Source organism: Colletotrichum jinshuiense, chromosome 9, assembly GCF_051148585.1.
Source record: "Colletotrichum jinshuiense chromosome 9, complete sequence".
Lineage (NCBI taxonomy): Eukaryota > Fungi > Ascomycota > Sordariomycetes > Glomerellales > Glomerellaceae > Colletotrichum > Colletotrichum jinshuiense.
In genome coordinates this window covers 3,369,387-3,390,593 of record NC_139316.1, presented here as the reverse complement: position 1 = coordinate 3,390,593, position 21,207 = coordinate 3,369,387, and the positions used below count along the sequence as shown (strand labels likewise).

Here is a 21,207-nt window from a genome sequence, read left to right as displayed (position 1 = left end):
CCGAGGTTTCTGAGCAAATGGCTAATTTGAACCTGTACACTATGATGCTAATGTTATTCCTTGTTCCATTATGCCATTCATTCTCGAACCATTGCCTTCGGGTGCAGTCCCATGCGCAATCTACTCTATTTTTTAACCTTCCATCAAGCCATGCCAAAGCAAGTCCAAGCAAGAATTGTTGAACGTAACTGAACCGGACGGTGAAAGTTGTCTGAAGCAATATGACAACTGAAATATTCCCGCCTCCTAGCACGTCCAACTCATCAAAGATATCTATCCTCAACCCTCCGTGTTATGGAGTGAAGACCTTCCGAAACGCCTAGTTTCCTTTGCCTGCATAGGATCCTCCTCTTGATCTCAGCGAGGTGGCTTTCGAGATTATTATTTTCGGCGGCCTTGGCGTGGGTCTCCGCCTGGACCCTACGAATACTCGCTTCCAAACTCGCTATTTCCTCCAGGCACTTTCGCTTCAATCTGTCTATGCGAGATCGAATCATACCCTTGTCCACACATCCTTCTTCCTCGTTCGCGGTCTTGTTGGCTTCCTAAACCAGTATCTCCGCGCTAGGCTTCAAGTCGGCTAGCCCCTCCCAGTCCGTTGCATCAAGAATCGGTTTGGCCTCGCTCAGGAGGCTACCCGCGGAGTAGCAGCGCTTTTGGGAAGACATTTTGAATGATTCGGGAGACGAGGGCGGAGCTTTCACTAAACACACACGTTAGCGGCGCGATTGGAGGTCGAAGAGCCGGGGGGCGGGGGTTTCGGAGTCTTGGTCTGTCTTTGACAAGACCAAGAAACGACGAGTGCAAACGGAAAGATCCGATTGGAGAAGAGAGGCAGGAGATGGAAAAGAAATACCCACCTTTTCAATATAATTCTGATAGCAGAAATGCGGAAAATAATCGCCAATGCAGCTCAAAACTGTGGAAGCTGATGATGTTTTTGGGAGTCTAACTGGGCGAGACCCAGGGCAATGCTCATGGGACCTCCTCTCCTGGACAGAGCATCTTCCACCAGTGGTTCCCCAACACTTGAGACCCCTCTTATCTGCCGTGAATGTCTTTTATTATCTATCAGGAAGGATGGGAAGACCCAAGCAGCTACCTGCCATGATCACGTAGCCCTAGATTGAGATACCTGATACTCCCAGGTAATTCCCTCCCCTTCCCACCCAGAAATGGCCTGGAGATGTTTTAGCTTGCTGTAGGCCTGTCTTTCACGTAGATTGCATCCCACTGCTCCCTTAATGTCTCCAAAAATTTCATATACCTGTATTCATACCACAGTGAACAATGGCTAACACCGTGCAGCTAAGATGCTTGGCATCGTAAGTTCCTCGATCCCATTCCTTTCATCGTGCTATCATTAGGCGCATCAGTCCAAAACGAGCCGAACAGCCTCATTTTCACAGTGCTCATTAACTGAGTCGTAGATGGCTTTGGCAAACTGAGAGTTCCAGCATCTGACAACACAACCGAACCAATGCCTGGAGAGATTGAGCTGATGAGATAACATATGGTTCGAAATCTAGGGCTAGTTATGCCCAGCAAGCAGCAAAACAACACGCCTCTTGCAGCCATGCCTTTTCCCTGTAATAGCCCATTGCCCCATAAACGTGACCACATGGAATACCGGCATCTTTTGCAGCTCGGCTGGATAATTAGGCTGCTAATGTAATTAAATTGATTGCAACTCAACAAAGCAGAAACTCGCATCTTTCATGTCTGGGATTTACACTGTTCACCATTTTAGAGCCGCAGCACGGCATCTATTGGGTAATCTTTGCCCAAATAATCCAGAAAGCCACATATTAACAGATGGTCGATCCGGCACGTGGTCCATTTTGGGTCTTTCGGAAGACAATCCCGTGTCTTCCAATCAGGTTCCTTGGCCTTACTCGGCAATTTACGCATGCACCGTCTTTCCAACGAACCAGATGAAGGATACTATCCTGGGACGCAGCCGGAACCAAAGAAATGGCTGTAACAGCAATCTATCGGACACATACGCCATTCCCGCATTCCCCCAATTTTGGTGCCGTGCCCTGCATGATGCGTCGATCCTGTCCCAAAATGGCGCCTCGGATGGAGGACATTGTCCTCTTCAACCTCTTGGCTACGTAGGGCCGTCACAACGCAACAAGGTGCTTCTCATTCCGTTTTTGAGATGGCAATAGATGCTCCGTGATGGGAGAAACTCCAATTGATCGAACAATGGCCTTGGGATTCGACGCGAGTATAAGAAGGACTGGAGACACTGTCTCGCTTCAGTCATGATTGCTGTTATTGCGAACACGCCCGCCGGTCGTGCACTTGAAACAACTCCTTTGCTCCCTTTTATATCATAGCCTTGAATCTGTTTAAAATGCAATTCTCTTCAATTCTTGCTCTTCTTTCCACCTTGGGTGCCGTCTCGGCATCCTCCCGGTTCGGCGGGAAGGGCCATCACTTTCGCCGAGCAGGCGTGACAAACGACACGACCAACCCCTTCGAAGGAAAGAAGCTCTACGCCAACCCAGACTGGGCCGAAAAGCTCGAGCAGACATACAATTCATTCGTAGAAGAGGGTGACTCCGAGAATGCCGGCAAGGTCCGCACGATCCAGAACATCGGCACCTTTGTGTGGGTCTCGAACACCGCAAGCCTGTCCAACATTGACACGGCCGTCGAGCGTGCGCGTGCCATCCAGAAAAAGACTGGAGAGCAGCAAATCGTCGGCCTGGTGCTTTACAACCTCCCCGACAGAGACTGCAGCGCTGGAGAGAGCGCCGGCGAGTTCAGCAGCGACAAGAATGGCCTCGAGCTGTACAAGGAGACGTACATCAAGCCGTACGCCGAGAAGTTGGCCGCTGCGAGCGACTTGACGTTTGCCGTTGTTCTTGAGCCAGATTCTCTCGCCAATCTGGTGACGAATCTGCACATTGAATTCTGCGCGAAGGCGGCGCCGGTGTACGAAGAGGGTATTGCGTATGCCATATCCAGCTTGCAGTACAGCCATGTAAACTTGTACATCGATGCTGCCCACGGCGGGTGGCTCGGCTGGAATGATAACCTGGCGCCGTGTCAGTATCCCTCTAATTAAACACTGCTAATACCACAAACTGACAAGCTTGATAGCGGCCAAACTTTTCGCCAAGGTTGTCCAGAAGGCCGGCAACGACACCAAGATTCGGGGCTTCTCGACCAACGTCTCCAACTACAACCCCTTCCACGCCAACCCGCGAGCCAACTACACCGAGTGGAGCAACTCTTACGACGAGAACAACTATGCGCTTTCTCTGTCGCCCCACCTTGAGGCCGAGGGGTTGCCGTCGCGGTTCATCATTGACCAAGGCCGTGTCTCGAACAGCAGGGCCGAGTGGGGTGAGTGGTGCAACGTCAGCCCCTCCGGCTTCGGAATCCAGCCAGGCACGCCGGTGAACAACACTCATGTCGACTCGATTGTCTGGGTGAAGCCCGGCGGCGAGAGTGATGGCCGCTGCGGACTTGAAGGCGCGCCAAGCGCAGGGCAGTGGTTTAACGAGTTTGTGAAAATGCTTGTTAAGAATGCGGACCCATCCATCGTAGCGAGCGCATGATGAAATAGAATGGTGAATGGCTGATAAAGGCGGGAAGATTTCAATTCTGTTAGACATGAATCCAGAGCTCGGAAGGGACGGTGTTGATTCTAACAGTGGTTGTTGCAAATTTCAAGGTTGGCTAGCCAAGAGCGAAACAAGAACTAAATTCGACACCCGTCGATTTTTGGTAGCGATATAAATAAAGAAGGCATATCCATAGTATGATAACCCGGAAGTGAAGCCATTAGTACAGCGTCATCTAGTTACGGATATGGATGCGGCCATTTGATGAACAACAAAGAGCTCAATGTTCACCAAAGCGTGCTACAAGGCTTCATTAGAAGCTTGTTCTTCAACAGGTTGCGGCGAAGACCATATTTGGTAAATATGTTTGAGACAGAGGAACACGTGATTGTCGCTATCCTTGTTACTTTCTGGTTTGTAAACCCACAACGAATCGTCTGTGATGCGAGCGCATGTCAGTTCTAACGGAGTAACCGTGGTGAGCCTCGAGTTCCTTTACATACACGACAGGAGTCAAAGAATTGCCTCAGACACAAAAGTGGGAAGTAGGCGGCGTCTTGAGTGAGGCGCCATGGTGCCCTGTGAAATGGCATTAAGTTGTCAATCGGGTGTAAAATTCATACATAGGTCCAGGAAAAAACTGAATATACGGGATGTGTCCCCCAGATCAGCTGACTGAAATACTCAAGATTTAAATAGTTAACCGATTTGTAATTTAACATGTCTAATACTACAATGACTTGTTGCCTCATTTATTTTCCGCGAAACGAATGATTCATCAGATGATCAGTTAGGATTGCAAAACTGTTGATCATCTCTTCGCATTTGAGAGGCGAACGTAGAAGCCAGGACCGGTATTGTGGGTGAACCTTAATCAAGTAGCTGTCGTCAACTTGCTCCACTAGGTATCTCCAAGCGCTTCCGTCCAGCAAACGATTATTAGCGACATGCAAGTATCACTTTGTGAGGAAGATAGATTAGCAAGGACTCAGTGCGATGAGAACCCATCGCTCATACCTAATGCATTGACGCCGGTTCATCTATCTAAGTCTCGTGTTTGTGCCCTCGGGTCCCGCAATCAAACGGGAACCCGACACTGAGACTAGGAACCCCGCAAAGATGGGCCCGACCATAGCGAATCCGAGGGTATTTCCATCCACTCACATCAAATGCACAGAGGTTTTAATAAAGCTGCGAATAATTGTTGACGAAGACATCCCCAGTTTTTGCTCCCGATTGAAATTCTTCCACAATAGAGTTTGCAGATCTCGGAACAACCACTATTTTTGAACACGAAACCTGACTCATTGCAACAGAACATGACATTTGAATGCTGTTGATCACTATCTCTCAACTGACAGTTGCAGACCTATAAGTTCCCTTTGCCTGCGTACCACACATACCTTTTTCAGTTAATCCTACAGTCAACAGTTGTGAAAAATTGCGAACTATTCTTCTACTTATAGTGTAAGGCAGAATGAAACCAAATAACATGCCTTCGTGTATGTCATCATTCGTATAGTTTCTGATACTGACTTGTTATCGACAGAAAGCCTGTTCGAGACAAACAACATCCAACACTAATTTTGCCCAAACCTTTTCAGAAACACCATCAACCAATTCGAATCCACCATGAAGTTCACAACCATCTTTGCCGCTATCACACTCGCCGCCTCTGGTGTGCTTGCCGTACCGTCGGAGGGCGGCAGTTTGGCCCGCAGGGCCTGCTATGACTGCAGGTTCAACTCCTTCGTGGGTGGCCGTTGCAGTGGAAGCTGCAGTGGCGATGAATCATGGAACGGCAGCGGCCAGCAATGCAATAAGTGCATCAGTGGCTGCCCCGCGACCACAGCTGGCGACAACGCCGGCTTCACCGAGGTGGCATGCTAGAGTTGTCGTCCGCTTAACATCTCTTGAAATGAGAAACGAGTGCTCAAAACTGGCTTGTAGAAGGTCCCCATGGAGCAATTCTCGAGCTACTGGACTTGGCATGTCGTACCAAATATCAAACATAATACGATAAACACACAATTTACTCCAAATCAATATTGATTACTTTGACTATGAAGTACAATGCTGCAGTTTCTTTTTGACATGCGTTTGTCACCCTTATTTATTCCGAGAATGTCGCCAAGCGACAACATATTTCACAGAATGAAATGACAAGGGGTAGGGAGTGATGTTATGCCGATTGGCCTAGTGTCTGGTGACAGATAGTTGCATGGATATTTCTGTAGTTTTACACTCCATTCTCAATGAGGCTTCAGCGGATTAAAAATGGGTTATAGAGGCGAAAAGGCAACATAACAATTACCAACGGGATATTTAAGTCATGAGATCAAAAATGGTGTGCGTGAGGTTGTAATGCCTTGACGAGTGGCATAAAAGATCAAGGCTGTAGAGAAATTTTCGCCCTGATCGGGTCTCCGTCAAGGCTATACGCGGCATTCATCGTTTGCAAAATCATCTTTCGCAAGTTCATCTTCGGATACTGTTCAGTTGGGGTGTGTAGAAAAACCACGGAATGGCTTGGCTTATTGAAATATAAAACATTCGACACACACCAGTCGACAAACGTTGGTGTAGGACACATCGTCCTTATCAATAACTTTCGCCCATCTTCCTCATCTCACTTGGGCTTGTGTTTATCTATATCACCCACATGAAGAAAGCATGAACTGATTCCACGATTTCGTCAGGGTTTATATAGTAGATAGCTAACTTTTAACCTAACTACTATTAGCTAAATTTATATTAATATTATATTAGGTAGAGACAGGTAGATAAAGATTGCCAATTAGAATCTAGGCAAGCAGTTAGCGGCAACAGTAACCGGCAGCGGCAGTACCGATTTTTAGAGATTCTACTACCTCCAGGCTGGTGATGACTTCGCTTCTGTTGCTTCCGTTGCTTCTACTACTTGTTCTCTTCTATATACACTTTTACAGCTTACAAACATATAGAGATATTCGTTGAGCTTCTACCTGTGTGTGTGTCCCCTGTAATACCAACAGTTATTACACTGCACAAAAGAGACATTACGAGCAAATTTAAATTCTATTTGCTTTTTATTGCCCTATAATAGATGAAAGAAGATGACGAGATGATGTTACTAGTAGCTGGCAGCTTTTCCTGGTTCTTGGTGTTGAACCATTTTGGCGCTGACTTTACGCGACTTGTCCGGTTGTCGAAGTTGTAGAGTCTACCCAATCGAGGACAGAGTCGTGTGGGACCCTTCTCCGTATTCGAGAAACAGCAGTCCTGCTTCTTCTTGCACTGTCCATTTCCTCTGGACTTCTAGGTGACGGCTGATGATGCCAATGCCAGAACCTGCGGGAAAACATGAGACGCAGTGATGGAGCATTCATGGCTATGACTCCAACGCCCAGTTCTCGGGTGCCCCAAATGTTTATGACGAGCGTTGTGCGATCTGACCGCAGTGTGATAGCAACCCGCATGATTGAAGCCGTTATGAAGTAGATATTGGAGCAAACGAGGGATATAATCAATATCCTCTTCAACAGAGACACTCGCATCTTTCCTAGCGGCAAAATGGGAAGGCTTAGAATTGTCACGTCGGTAACTATATCTAGGAACCCATCAGTTATGTGCTTGTGACTGAATTACGCCTGGCTTACTAAAAAAGGTTGTAACCAGCAAGTTCTGAGTTTTACGAACGCATCTCTCGCTTGGTCTAGGTCGCACGCCCCAGTTATCGTGGTACCTAAATAATTGGTTAGCATTGTTCTCTCTGTTAATCAGCTTTACAAGCTTCGCTGCGTTGGGTGCCTACGGAAGGCAGCTGAAACTAATTGTTCCCACCACTGCTAAGTAAGATAGAACTGTGAAAAGAGTTAAATACTTGACATATCGAGCATTTTGCCACAGGTCAAGTTGCAAACGCCTACTACAATCGAAGTTAGTATAGGCAAATTGTAGACAATGCTGTGCAAGCTTACTAAAAAAGTAACATGCCGCCTTTCATAGACCACAGTAATGACGCGTAGAGGTACCATGCTGCTAGTTGAAGCTTTGAGCCTTTAACAACTCGTGCAACTTCTTCATCGGACAAGAGCCTAATCTGGTCCACTGTGAGATCCACGTTGGAGCCGAAGTGGTCTGTGAATGTCAGCTAGATGATTAGAGTCTCTATTTCCTACCGTGACTATCAATCAATCCGACTAGATCCGCACACATTCAGTAGGACTGAGGCTTTCGCACTTACAGACTCCATCAAGGACCGGCATGGAAGCTATATACAGGAGCAAGGTCTGCATAAGAGGCCAAGTCAGAATATAGCCGCCGCTGAATTTGTTTTAGCTTACTGCAATCATAGCGTAGTCGTCACCCTTAAAACCCTCAAGCCCAACCATCCTGATTCTGACAGTAAAGCGCATAAAAATGACGACAGCCCCGATAATGACCCAAGCCCATATTTCTCTCTCATAAATAGGGTCGCGCTTTATGATATTATCCAGCGTACTAGCAGCCATACCTCCAGTACTTTTGTCACACTGATGTGCCTCAAGTAACGAATCATTCACACAGTGCTGTAATAACCAGTCCTTTACTCAACGAGAAAATAGAAACAAAGAAGTTTAAATGAGCATATGTGAGGAATCAGATCATATCTTAGTGAGTACAACTATGTCAAAGGTAACATATGTAAAGTAGAGATAAAAAATGGGTTCGGTATTGAAACGTTCCATAGCATATTGGATTCTTTTCCTCTTGGAGGGTTCCTAGGGGTTAAGTACTTGCTGTTATGCGCGTCGGAGATAGGTGGACGCTGATCGTGTTTACACATTCTAGATGAAACAAACGCAAAATTGAGCGTCCTTTACTAACTCGCTGAGTTTTAATGACGAATATTTAAACTCAAATCCAGCAACCTTCAGCACATTTAGATATCAACAGGCACAGGAAACGACTTTATTGCTGAAAAGACTATACCGATTGTATTACATCCTACTACCAGTAGGTGAACGCTAGTCAGTCTTGTAGAGAAGGGCAATAGCAAAATTAGAAAAACTACAGCTATTGTTTATTACTATCAATATAGTCTCATGAGGGAGCAGTGGATGCACTGCTTTCGCAAACAACATTGATTTTTCCCTCTCAGATAAGGTTTCTAGATATCTTTCTCTAAGCGTTTAGTCTGCCCAGCGAAGGCGCGGCTATAGCATGTAGTATGTATTACTAATTCAGAATAAGTACTATGAAACAGAAAGAACGTAAGCTATTATATAGTGTGGAAGCTTAATATTAGGCCTCATCAACTACAGTAAAACACTGATGTTCTTAGCTAAGCAAACTAGGCAAACTGATGTTAGGATCCTATTTCCTAGATGTTACAACCCAACAAGTTACCAAGCATAACGCCCCACCCGGCGGCAAGGACGCAGGCGGCATAAGCCCTTATATGCGTAAGAACATAGGGATCAAGCTCAGCCCAATCGGTAACGGAAGAACTACAGGAAGTCACATAATGATAAGAAGGACTAACAACTGATAAGCGGTCCTATAGGGTAGGACCGACAAGCGAAGAGCGGTCCAACAAGAGTGGACCGACACACTAAAGGCGGTCCAACATCAGGACTGACTTCCAGGCGTCAGTCCCAGGCACACACTATAGGAATTACAGATGGGTATAAGACTTAATAACTAGAACCAGATAGATTACTTCCCTTAGCTCTTTAGCAATCAACTTTATAATTCATCTCTAAATGACTCTCTATATTCTATATCAGTGACCTTACTACTAACCTTCTTACTAGGTGTATAACTAATCACTATTATTACAACCTATGAGAAATATAACTAACTAGAGTAATACTCTATAGGGGAACTAGCAACTAAGTAGGATATAAGTATAAAAGTAAATAGAGCTCACTTAAGTATAAAGATCTATAGTATAAGTTATATAGAGATAAAATTAAGATAATAATTATATAAGTAAAGAATCTATAAATAATAATAGTGTAATATATATAAGCGCTTGTAAAGTGAATCTATAAGCAACTATTAATACCTATAGTAATAATCACTAAATTACATTCAAAGGTGATTAAAACTTGTATAAAGAATAAACTTAAGGAAGCCTAAAATTAAACTCCTATAGCTCTTTAGCAATCAACTTGTAATTCATCCTTATATAACTCTTAATATCCTTTATAAGTGATATCACTAGTACTACAAACTTGTTGGGTGTATGATTGATCACTATACCTCCTGAAGCCTAGATCTAGCACTGCAACTTACAGCATATATGTTGGATTACGTGACCAGAATACGGGCAGGCGGTCAGCAGCCAACTGCCGGCCGCCGGCCGCGGCACGAGCCGCAGCAGCGGAGCCCGAAGATTACGTCTCCGGGCTGCCAACAGCTATATCTACACTTCCGCTGCTGCTGCTGCCAACCTTCTACTTTCTCTTATACATACCAATTTACAGCTTCCGAATATACCATATTGGTATTCGGCGAGCTCCAGCCCATACGGGCAGTCCTGTTGTATACAACAGATACCTGTCATTCCAACAATATACAACCATTATTCCAGTATCAACATCGGCGCTCTGTTAACATAAACCCTACTGTTGGATATCTAACTGTAACACAACTCCTGTTTTATAAAGTTGAAGACGTAGGAGCCTTGTACAGGTGTTACTTTTCTAGACGAGATGGACCTACAAGGAGGCAGGTTTGAAGGGCAGTTGCAGCAGCAAGTCTCAATAATTTACGTAAGTAGTGGAAATATAATTTGAGGACAATCCCAAGAGGCATCAACAGGAAATACAAGCAAGTAAGGTTATATATGAGCGGGAAGAGATCCCAAGCCGCTGCCAAGCTGTCAAGCTGTCGTTCACAATCCAAAGTAGAGCGTGGTCCCAAGATTCAAACAAAAGTTATTGTTAAGCGACAACATACTTTGTCATTACGACATTTTTAAACAAATAAATGTTGAATATATTGTTAATCATTGTGCTGACCGTGCTTAAATTACAGCATTTAATTACTATTTGCCCCTACCCTCAAGGCCTGCAAGGTCAATCTACAAACTTTGGAAAATGTCGGTTGATAAAAAGAATTACATGGTATTTTCGCTGGCTTTATTATTACATATACATGTGTGTCCTGGATGTGCCACCTCATCATGCCAAATTTCCCACACATACGGAATATCAATTCCTGGGTATTTTGTTTTCGCAAGTGAAAAGACTAACTCGAACCACCCGGGCTGAGCGTGTGATGCGATTTTCTCCCCGACTCCATATCTGATCTTGCTACAATTAGCTAGTCTCGTCGGCATTTAGTACATTCCATTCGGAGGCTTGTTAGGGTCGTTATCTCCCCTTGAGATGGTATACTCTGTTGTGACAACGATGTTCTTGTGGTTGGGTTCATTCTGTTGCCTCCTCGGCCGCATCGACCGACGGTTGTTGTCTGAGGCCACTTCGGCAATGTTAGTCCCTTGAGGCAAGTAAGGGCTTTGAGGCTGCTTGTCCGAGCTAATTGAAGTTTCATCGCCGCCGGAGGTTGTTTTTTCGACGTCAGTGACGATATGCTCATTGGAACCCCAAGTCGTCTCGTTTGGAATGGACAGAGGATGACTCCTAGGCCCTTGTTTTCCTGGGTAGCTGCCAAGCCGGTACCCCTGACTATCTCCCATAGCGCCACTCTTATTGGTGCTTGCGTTGCGACTCTTATCGATGACGTTCTTAAAAAGGGGGTATACCATGGGCATGTTGGTGAGGACCACGGAGACGAAAGACTCGCGTACGGACCAATAACCTGACTGCGCTGGATCCGTGTCGCCAACCTACAGACACATTGTCAGTAGATGTAAATCTAGGAATCTTCGCCTGTTACATACAGTAAGGATAGATACGCAACGTAGAATGCCGAAAGTCATTTCAAGAAAGCCACCGCTAAACATGATCAAGAGAGTAGCCTTCTTTCGCCAGGGAAGGTGTGACTTCCACACCATCTGTATGAAGTTGATTTAGTGTTGTCCCTGAGAATACTCAGATAGTATACATACAGGTAGCGGGATGGCCATTAGGTAGAAGTCGGTGGCGGTGTTCATGGCCATGACGAAGATTGTCTGGATAAACGAGACCGCGGGCATGCATGAGTCTGTAACACGTCAGTACAGCTTCTGTTCGGATGTATAACGTGACGCTACGTACTGCCTGGTGACGGACTGATCTGCCATTGGTTATGAAATGGAATACACTTCAAAAACGCAACGAACAGACACGCGACGTAGGTAACCGGCATAATAATCATTGCCCAAAAGATGATTTTCCTCATCTTATGCACACCTGCTCTGTCCTGATTATTAACATTAGACTCTCAGATGAGATAATGTTACTTACGTCAACCTAGAGTAGTAGATGACCCAGCAGCCCTTCAACAACCATAGGAGGGTTGTGTATAGAAGTAGACCGATGACATGTGTTTTGGAGCCATTGACTCGTAATAGCCATTCTTCTGAAGACGGGTCTAAGGAAGTTCGTTGCTCATCTGTCATGCCATTGTTGGCGAAGCCTTTCCAGTATGCCACCACGAAATAGGCTGCGACAGACTCGGCCGTATAAACAAGCTAAGTTTCTTTGTCAGTAAACTCTTTAGTTTCGTTTCGACTTCGGAGTTGAACCTACAGTTGCAACAGCCATCAAGGCATCATCCCATGCGAACTTCCTCCATCCTAGGGTAGCTCCTCGACTGTAATAGCGAAGCCCAACGACAAGATACGCTGCACCTTGTAGGCCCCAGACTTCTTTGATGAATCTCTCAGCTTCAGCAGCAGACATTGCGCAAGTCGGTGGCGCTAGCAAGCGATTGCCGAAGGAAGATATTAAAACAAGCACAGCTGGATCCAGCAGCCAAACTAGACGGAAAGAAACTTGCGGGGGGACGAAGTGTAAATAACTACTTGCAAATTTTTAAAACAAGTTTAGGAGGATGTAAACAAGCATTTGACCCAAGGAGCTTGAGTCGCTCATTTGTCACATCTTCTCCTTACCGGCCTTGTGCCTGTCCCTGTCCTAACTTCCCAGCTTTATGCTCCAAGCATCTAGGTAAGCTCCATGTCGATCGCAAAAGGACTGCAGGGGAACCCGAATAGGGTGCCGATTGTACTCGGCTCGAGACGTGGGATGAAGGGCGCAGCGTCGGCACCTGTCCGCGGTGCGTCCCAAAGGCCAGGGGCTCACCACGGAGCCAGCTCCGCTTTCTACGGTAACGGTGGTAAAGGAGAGCCCCAGTCAAAGCCCACTCTGGTTACGACACGATGAGAGCCGAACCGTTCGAGGCAAAGATTCTTCGGGTAACCGGAAGCGTGGCAACTCAGTCGCACTTCGCTGGGGGTTTGAAGGCTCAAGACTCGAAAGAGACAGAGTGCGATGGCGAATGGCACAACACTAGCGAGACATATCTTGCATATATCATGTATAGCTAGCCGTGCTATCTTGAGTCTAGGCAATGGTGGTTCAGTCATCGCGAGAAAGTTCCTTTTTGGGATTGGGGGGGCTGTTACGAGAGAACGTCATCTAATGTTACTGATACCCTCAACCCTGGTGGCTGTGCTAGCATGCTCAATACCACTTAGTGCGGCTCCGTTGGCTTCAACCTTGGCATGCCGCGTGAAACATCAATGAGCTGGGAGTCGCTGTCTAGCCGCCGGGTGCGGCTATCTTTTCCTCGGAATTTCGCAAGCATCGTTCCCTCGTCCTGTCATTTGTCTTGGTGACGCAATAGACTGGAGGAATTCCCGGCTGATTGCAAAAGGTCCCTTATCGCTCCTGGTATAGATGCAGCATATCAATCCATATGCTCTCCAGGCCCTTGCGCAGGAGTTGTGATCACCGTTCTCTAATGTCGGGATCTAATCATTCACTGCAACGTTGATTGCGTGCACATAAAAAATGAGACCACTTGAAGATTAATTGCGACGAGTCAGGTTCTGCCTCAAGGCGAAAATGAGTCGTGGTTGCGCTGAAAAATGTGGTATTTATGGGACCGAATGGAAGACGCACAAAGCACAGACAACGCCTGCAGGTAATTCTGCCCAGGGTCGTCTAATGTAATCATTACGGCTTCGGCCGATCAGGGGTTGGTCCTGTGCCTTCTACCCCAATTATTGAGGAGACAACATCGTCTACGAATAAGACTTCGCAATGGCCCTCGGATTGCACAACCATGTTTCCGTCAGACTGGATCTCGTCGCAGCCAAGGCTCCACAGATATGTATATCTCCAGTTCATAAGCTTGTTGAAGTAACGCAAGTTGCGCAGTACTGCCACGTCAACCAGTCATCCGACAACTGCCGGTGGGAGGTCCCCTGACGTTGCATGGCTGCAGCCATATCCACAAATTACGGTTCACCGTTGCCCCATTCTTGAACGGCCGGGTGAGTGGGTGAACCGTTCCGAGGTGCTCCGCGCATTGCGAGATTGACGTTAGGGTGCTTGACAGCCCCGTGATCTTCGCACGGGCGAAGAAGACACATGAGGCATATCTTTAAGCTATTCGCGTCCCATGGGGGCCGGGGGAGAGTATTACAATCCATCTCTAGTTAGTGGCAGCAAAAGTCATCAGTTGTCAAGAACTAGGGGAATCCCGCGCAAGAAGGTCCCGCAGTGGTCTCTGTTGTTCTTCCTGTCTCTGGCCAGCTTCCCGTTTGCCTGCTGCCTGCGTGTACCTCAAGATTGTGATCCTTCAAAGAGGATTTAACCTGAAGTACGTATCAGCGTGGACTTCAGCAGCGTCCTCCGTTCACTTGACGGACATCAAAACAACCCTCCCCCCCTTTGGCCCCCACGTTCAACGGTGACATTGAAAAACGCCCAATGTGAGGGGCGCACGGACACGCATATGCTTTTCCATATCAGTTCTGATCGCCTCTGGACGCTGGCCCAAATTGGAATAGATCAACGACTTTTAATAACCCAACCCCTTGCCAGCGGGACGCTCCCGGACGTTGGGCGTTGGACGGGGTGGGCACGGCGAGCTAGCGCCCCCCATCCATTGTTCTCCGCCAACGTTCAACGGCCCCGCAACCTCGAGACGTTGGATAGCATCCTACTCCTCCATCAATTCACTCAACCCCGACCAACCACATACATCCCTTGGCCTCGCGTTAAAAGCTGGTGGGGGCGGTCCAAGAAAGGCCTTGAGGGGCTGCTTTCGAGAACGAGTCAAGATACTCGCAGACCCCGCGACCTGGGCATGCGCGAACGATTCCGCATCGTTTTGTTTACTCACTGACACGCACAGCTCTTCACGTCTCAGTTGCCTTCTCCCTTTCCACACGCCGAACTCTAATCCTCGTAACACCGCGAGTTTCTAAACGTCAGGCTGCGCAGGAACAACCCAAGCAAGATGGCCAGCGATCAGACTCCCGAATCCAATGTGGATGTGTAAGTCCTACTATTTGCCACTCTAAATCCATGCTCGAAGAAGATGGCTCACTAATTTTGTTCTACAGGCTCATCATCGGCGCCGGCCCTGCGGGGTAAGTTTGCATCAGGCCACGACGATGACTTCGTGTCTCCAAACGGTAGTAACACGTAACTATGCAGGTTGATGGCCGCCGCCTGGATGGCGCATTGCGGCGTTAAAGCTCGCATCGTGGACAAGAGAAACACCAAGATCTTCTGTGGCCAGGCCGACGGGCTCCAATGTCGCAGTCTGGAGATTTTTGACTCGCTCGGTTTCGCAGATCGCGCGTGGAAGGAAGCTAACCACATGATTGAGGTATGAATAGGTTCCTCGCTCTCCGTGATTGATGTCTTGCTAAAATATTCGACCAGATCTGCATGTGGGTATGTCACGGAATTTCCTTGATCTTAGAGATAACGGAGATACTCATGCAACCTAGAACCCCGGTAATGATGGTGTTATCCGTCGCAGCGACAGAATCCCGGATACTATCGTTGGCCTCTCCCGCTTCCAGCAAATCGTCCTGAACCAAGGCCGCGTTGAGCGGTTCTTCCTTGAGAATATCAAGAAGTACTCCAAGGACGAGATCAAGGTCGAGCGTGGAATTCTGCCCGAGTCTCTTGAGATCGATGAGTCCAAGGTTGACGATGACGCCGCTTACCCAGTAACTGTCAGGCTCCGTCAACTCTCAGAAGAGGAGTCCACTCCTGCGCAGGCTGTAAACGCCAGCAAGATTCCCGACGGTCTCTTCCGAAGCAACTTGGTCCAAGATGACGATGAAGAGGACCTCATCAAGAAGAGCCAAGCTAGATCTGGAGCTAGTGAGATTGTTCACGCCAAGTATGTTATTGGCTGTGACGGCGCTCGCAGTTGGACGCGGAGACAGCTCGGTTTCGAGCTTGACGGAGAGGCAACCGATTTCATTTGGGGCGTCATGGACATTATTCCCATCACTGACTTTCGTGAGTTTTCTACACGTTAACATTTCGCATGGATCTATCACTAACACAAACGAAAAAACAGCCGACATTCGTATGCGATGCGCCATTCACTCCGCCGAGCACGGCAGTTTGATGGTCATTCCCAGAGAGAACAAGCTTGTTCGCCTCTATATTCAGCTGAAGGAGGTCACTCCCGACGCCTCCGGAAGAGCCGACCGCTCAAAGATTACCCCCGAGCTCATCTTTGGCGCCGCCCAGAAGATTCTGAGCCCCTACAAGATCGACTACGAGTACTGTGACTGGTGGACTGCGTACCAGGTTAGTCTTATCTTGCATCTGTGTCACTTTCGCGAAAAAAGTTCTGATCATTGGTGCTAGATCGGCCAAAGAGTTGGCACCACCTACGACGCCCACAGCCGTGTCTTCCTTGCTGGAGATGCCGTCCACACCCACTCCCCCAAGGCCGGCCAGGGCATGAACGTCTCTATGCAGGACACCTACAACCTCGGCTGGAAGGTTGCCTTGGCCGCCAAGGGCGTCGTGAAGCGCAGTATTCTGGGCACCTACCAGAGCGAGCGCCGTCGCGTAGCACAGGACCTCATCGAGTTCGACCACCGCTTCAGCCGGCTCTTCTCCGGCCGCCCGGCCAAGGACGTCATGGACGCTGAAGGTGTCAGCATGGAGGTCTTCAAGGACGCCTTCCTCAAGGGCAATATGTTTGCCTCGGGCTTGTCAGTTGACTACGGTGCCAGCAATCTCGTCGTTAAAGCTGGAGATTACTTGGCACAGGGAGATGGTACGAAGGTCCTTGATTCTGTAGCTACCATCTCCGCCGAGGAGTTTGAGAAGAAGCAGGCGCTTGCCACCGGATTGCCAGTTGGTATGCGCTTCAACAGCTTCAAGGTGCTCAACCAGGCTTGTGCGCGCCCGTGGCATCTGCAGGAGAGACTCAAGTCAGATGGCCGTTTCCGAGTCGTGCTCTTCGCCGGTAACATCTTGGACGCGGCTCAGAAAGCCCGCGTTGAAAAGTTCTGCGCTGCCCTTGATGCCCCTGAGAACTTCCTTCGCAGGGCGACGCCTCCTGATGCTCCCATCGACAGCATCATCGAGGTCCTCACCGTCCACTCCTCAAAGCGCACTGACACGGAGCTGTTGAGAGACTTCCCTGACATTCTGCACCCCTTTGATTCACATGTGGGCTGGGACTACAACAAGGTGTTCGTGGATGACGAGAGTTACCACGAGGGCTTCGGCGATGCTTACAAGAACTATGGTATTGACAAGCAGAGGGGCTGTGTTGTTGTGGTGCGCCCTGACCAGTACGTCGCCTGGCTTGGAGAGCTCGAGGACTTCAGCGAGTTGCAGAAGTACTTTGAGGGCTGCCTCGTCCTGAAAAACCACAGCACCAATGGCGTTAACGGAACGTCGTTGCCCATTCGGTAGTTCAATTTTTGATTGCCGTCCTCCGCGGCTTCACTTACCTTTGTTTCAGCATCAAGATAGACGAGTAGATTAAATTCTCATAGAACGAATGAATTTTGACGTTTCAGTACTTATCTTCCAGCATGTGTGACGACGAACAGCCCCGGTGTATTTCTAACTCTACACGCTGTGGGCGACCACCTCAGCGCCTCAGCCATTCAGAGTAGAATCCTACGATATGACAGGATCCAAAGCCCACAACTCACTCAGCTCGCCTAACATTGCCTCCGCCACCACAAACTGTTTCCGGATATCACACAGTAATTCAGCCACCGCCTGCTTATCCATCTTTTGTTGCGCCCGTGCCCCAGCTACTCTTAAAGGAAACAAAAACAGCAGCGGCGACAGACTAGAGTCCCTCAAGGCTTTCCTCGTTAATCGAATGATGAGGTTGAAATGCTCCACAATCTCACCATGATCTAGCACTGGTACAACAACGTTAAATTTCTGCCAGTGCTCCAAGTCGTAATCATAGTTGCCTGAGAGATATATACTAGATGCGGAGTAGTATGTCTTGGCCAGGAGCATCTCCTGGCTTGTGTTCGGCAGACATGCTGTAGTGGAGTTCCAGTGCTCGAGTGCTTCACGTATGTCGAATCCCTCTGTGGACAGGTCCAATGCCCTGATAAGATGCGTGTCAACATCTGAGCTAACCGAGATTTCTTCTATGAAATCACCCGTGCTAAGGATGTCGGGGTTAGCACCGTCTTAAATCCAAAGCTTTCCAAAGCCTTGAGATCCAAGGCAATCTTGGTGGGAAGGTACGAACCGAACTCTCAACGAAGAGCATGAAACGACCAGATTCAGGAGTTCGTCCAGGGAGGACCGCTCCGTTCTGGCACCAGTAGCTGACAAGTTGTTTGTCAGGGCCATCCACTCTGGAGACGCCAGAAAGCTTGGCTGGTTGAAGATTATGGATCTGCAAACCTCAAAGGTACGCGCCTGAACAAAAAAGTTCCGCATCGGCCCCGAAGTGCAGATCGATGGTCCGCCCGCGATGAGTGCCTGTGAAGTGCCAAACAGCATGTGCTGAAGCCACTTTTGTCCGGATGCGTCTTGGATTAGCTGTCGAAACGTTAGTTGCATGCTTCGTATAAGCTTCCAGAGATGAAATCAAGGTGTAAGTATTGCACTAGAGCACAGACCTCAAATAGTCCGAGAAAGAAGGTTGACCAGAGAATGCCGGCTCTCGGTGCTAAGGAAAATGTTGAGACCGCTTCCCGGAGCGCAGCGATTGACTGGGCGTACGAGTTCAGTGCAAATCGCAAGCTAGCACGGGATGTTGACGTGCCATCCGAGTATGCTTGCATGGCGCCCAGAGCCAACATGGCGCTCAGTAAGTGAGAGCTCGGCAATTGTTTTATGCTTCCCGAGCTTTTCACGAGGTTTTGGACGTCAGCGAGGAAGGAGGGATTTTGTCCCGTGAAGCTGTTTCTCCTCATAAAAGAGTCAAAGAAATGGAGGTAGCTGGCTGTTGTGTCTGGAAGCGGTGCTTCAGGATTTCCTTGGCTGGGAGACATGAATGCTTTGGCCGTCAGATGCCGCCCTCTGTTCAGCACAATAGCGGCTCCGCTTCCCGGGGGTGTCGGGACGGTACAACCAATTCCACGTTTTGTGCATCGGGCACAGGGAATTTGGCCGGAACACTCGTTTGAGTCAGCATGGAAGAGTGTTGTAGGAGAGGGAAAGACTTCTTCCGTAATAACAAGACTGTCAGGACGGTAGCTAATGGCCATACCTTTGAGTGACTCGCCGCGCATTGCGTGCAACGGAAACGTTTGGTGCGACTATCGTAAGGCCCAAGCTGCATTTTGGGAATCTTAAAAGAGTCGAAAAAGGTTTGGCGTAGTTACCTCCTTCTACCGTTTATCACCTCTTTCGATATTTTCAAGAGTCGTCATACGTATGGACGCAGCATAGTCTTCGCCAACACAATGAGTTGGGAGCGAAAGACGTTCAGTCCTGAAGTGGATCAAGACAAAAGCTACCAAACCCAAAGCGGAAGCGACCAGGCGACGCTAAGCTGTGGGTTCAGGGAGAAATTAGGGGTCTGGGTACGCCAGCCAATCATGTCATGGCCGGCTTCTCAGCTGGTATGTCCCAAGCTTTGCTTGGTATTTTGGTTTGGAGCGTCAGAGGCGCAGCGTCTTTCTACCTCACCCCATCGTGCTTGCCCAAGAATGGAAGCCACCGCGCGAAGGGACCATATTTCTTTTTTTCTGAGTATTTCAGATCTGTCGTGGATGAGTATAATAAGATGTATCTATCCCTTCGTCCAGATGCTCTTCTGTCTTCTGCATCGAACACCTTAAATAACTCCTTGCATCTCTTTGCTATTATAAAGTAATCAGCCCACGCACTCTCCATTACAATAATTTATTTCTACGAAACTCACTATGCTATCTTTTGTACTGGTTGGCACCTTCGCCTTGGCCACGCAGGCCATCCTCGTGGCGCCGCCATCGGGGCCATACGCAGTGTCCATGTCCACTCAGAGCCTCACTGATGAAAGTCGACTTGACCCCTTTGCCCCTCTCGACAATCCTCACCTCCGTCGAGTCATGATATCCACATTTCTACCCGTGGATGAAGCCAAGACGCCCTGCGCGGGTCGGGAGAGAGTGCCGTATATGACGCCCTTGGTCGCCGAAGCATATGATGAGCTAGGGGTGGCCCTCGGCCTCGCCAACGAAACCTTCTCATCCCTCGAGCTGGAATTATGCGTCCCCAGAGCCCAGTCATGTCGCCGCAGAACTTCTACTAGCTTTCCGCTTGTGTTGTTCTCGCCTGGCTGGGGAAACCCGCGCCTGCTGTATGGTGCTATGGCCCGCGAGGTCGCCAGCTATGGTTTCGCTGTTGTAACCATCGACCACCCATACGACCCTTCATTTGTCGAGTTTCCTGATGGAGAAGTCTACCGCGCTTTGGATCTTAACCCGGATAATACGACCCAGTTAGAGTTTCTCGTTCAGGTAAGATATAACCCCCTTCACCAGTGTCAAGTCATTTTTTACTTATCAAACGCTTATCACCATTCAGGTCCGAGCTGATGATGTATCATTCGTGCTCTCGCAACTCCACCAAAAGCCAAATGCTAGTATGGATCTCGACCGCACCATAATGTTCGGCCACTCTCTCGGTGGCGCCACTGCCGCAGTGGCAATGCTTCAAGACTCGCGCATCCTAGGCGGCATCAACCTCGACGGCATGCTCTTCAACCCCGCCTTGGAAGCCGGTCTCGACAATCCATTCCTGCTCGTGGGGCGGCCAGGGCACGCAGATGATGACTCTACATGGAATCCCTTCTATAGTGGGTTGCGAGGGCAGCGGGCGTTGCTCAGTGTCTCTGGGACCACTCACGGAACCTTCACGGACTTCCCGATTTTGATCGATTCTTTCAACTTGGCCTTGCCCGAGGAGTTGAAGTCGTTGCTGGAGGGCGAGCTAGGGACTATAGAGTTTGGAAGGGTAGGAAAGGTCATTGCTGGGATCGTTGGCGCTTTTGCCGACTGGGTGTTCGATGACAACGTCGGGCAGCTGTTTCCTGCCGGCAATGCTACTCTCCCAGAGGTCTCAGTCCTGGCTGAGAATATCTAATCTATAAATAGCCTAGTAGCTGAACGGGCTTGTAAACCCCAGAAATGTCTCGGGGACATCCAATACCCCCAGGAATTCTCTGTTAATAGCTTTATGTTTTTGTATAGAAATTTAGAATGTTTCCATTATCTCCCTCCCAGGGCTATCATTGAAGTCTAATT

General features: G+C 48.4%; 4 protein-coding genes across 4 annotated transcripts; 3 read left to right on the top strand and 1 right to left on the bottom strand.

The window, feature by feature from the left end:
• Nucleotides 1–2,362: 2,362 nt before the first annotated feature.
• Nucleotides 2,363–3,575, top strand: EsH8_IX_000887 (glycoside hydrolase family 6 protein; the record flags this gene model as incomplete). The annotated part of the gene is made up of 2 exons (XM_083267223.1): nucleotides 2,363–3,059; nucleotides 3,115–3,575. The coding sequence occupies 2 exons, from the start codon at nucleotides 2,363–2,365 to the stop codon at nucleotides 3,573–3,575; spliced, it is 1,158 nt and encodes a 385-aa protein (XP_083130788.1).
• Nucleotides 3,576–10,890: 7,315 nt separating this feature from the next.
• On the bottom strand, nucleotides 10,891–11,709 carry EsH8_IX_000886 (uncharacterized protein; the record flags this gene model as incomplete). The annotated part of the gene is made up of 3 exons (XM_083267222.1): nucleotides 10,891–11,400; nucleotides 11,455–11,568; nucleotides 11,623–11,709. 3 exons carry the CDS (start codon nucleotides 11,707–11,709, stop codon nucleotides 10,891–10,893), a joined length of 711 nt encoding a protein of 236 aa, XP_083130787.1.
• A 3,257-nt stretch (nucleotides 11,710–14,966) lies between these two features.
• Nucleotides 14,967–17,410, top strand: EsH8_IX_000885 (FAD binding domain-containing protein; the record flags this gene model as incomplete). Its single annotated transcript, XM_083267221.1, has 7 exons — nucleotides 14,967–15,004; nucleotides 15,073–15,099; nucleotides 15,167–15,341; nucleotides 15,398–15,409; nucleotides 15,466–15,988; nucleotides 16,050–16,285; nucleotides 16,346–17,410. 7 exons carry the CDS (start codon nucleotides 14,967–14,969, stop codon nucleotides 17,408–17,410), a joined length of 2,076 nt encoding a protein of 691 aa, XP_083130786.1.
• A 2,435-nt stretch (nucleotides 17,411–19,845) lies between these two features.
• On the top strand, nucleotides 19,846–21,046 carry EsH8_IX_000884 (alpha/beta hydrolase family protein; the record flags this gene model as incomplete). The annotated part of the gene is made up of 2 exons (XM_083267220.1): nucleotides 19,846–20,421; nucleotides 20,489–21,046. The coding sequence occupies 2 exons, from the start codon at nucleotides 19,846–19,848 to the stop codon at nucleotides 21,044–21,046; spliced, it is 1,134 nt and encodes a 377-aa protein (XP_083130785.1).
• Between the last annotated feature and the right edge of the window lie 161 nt (nucleotides 21,047–21,207).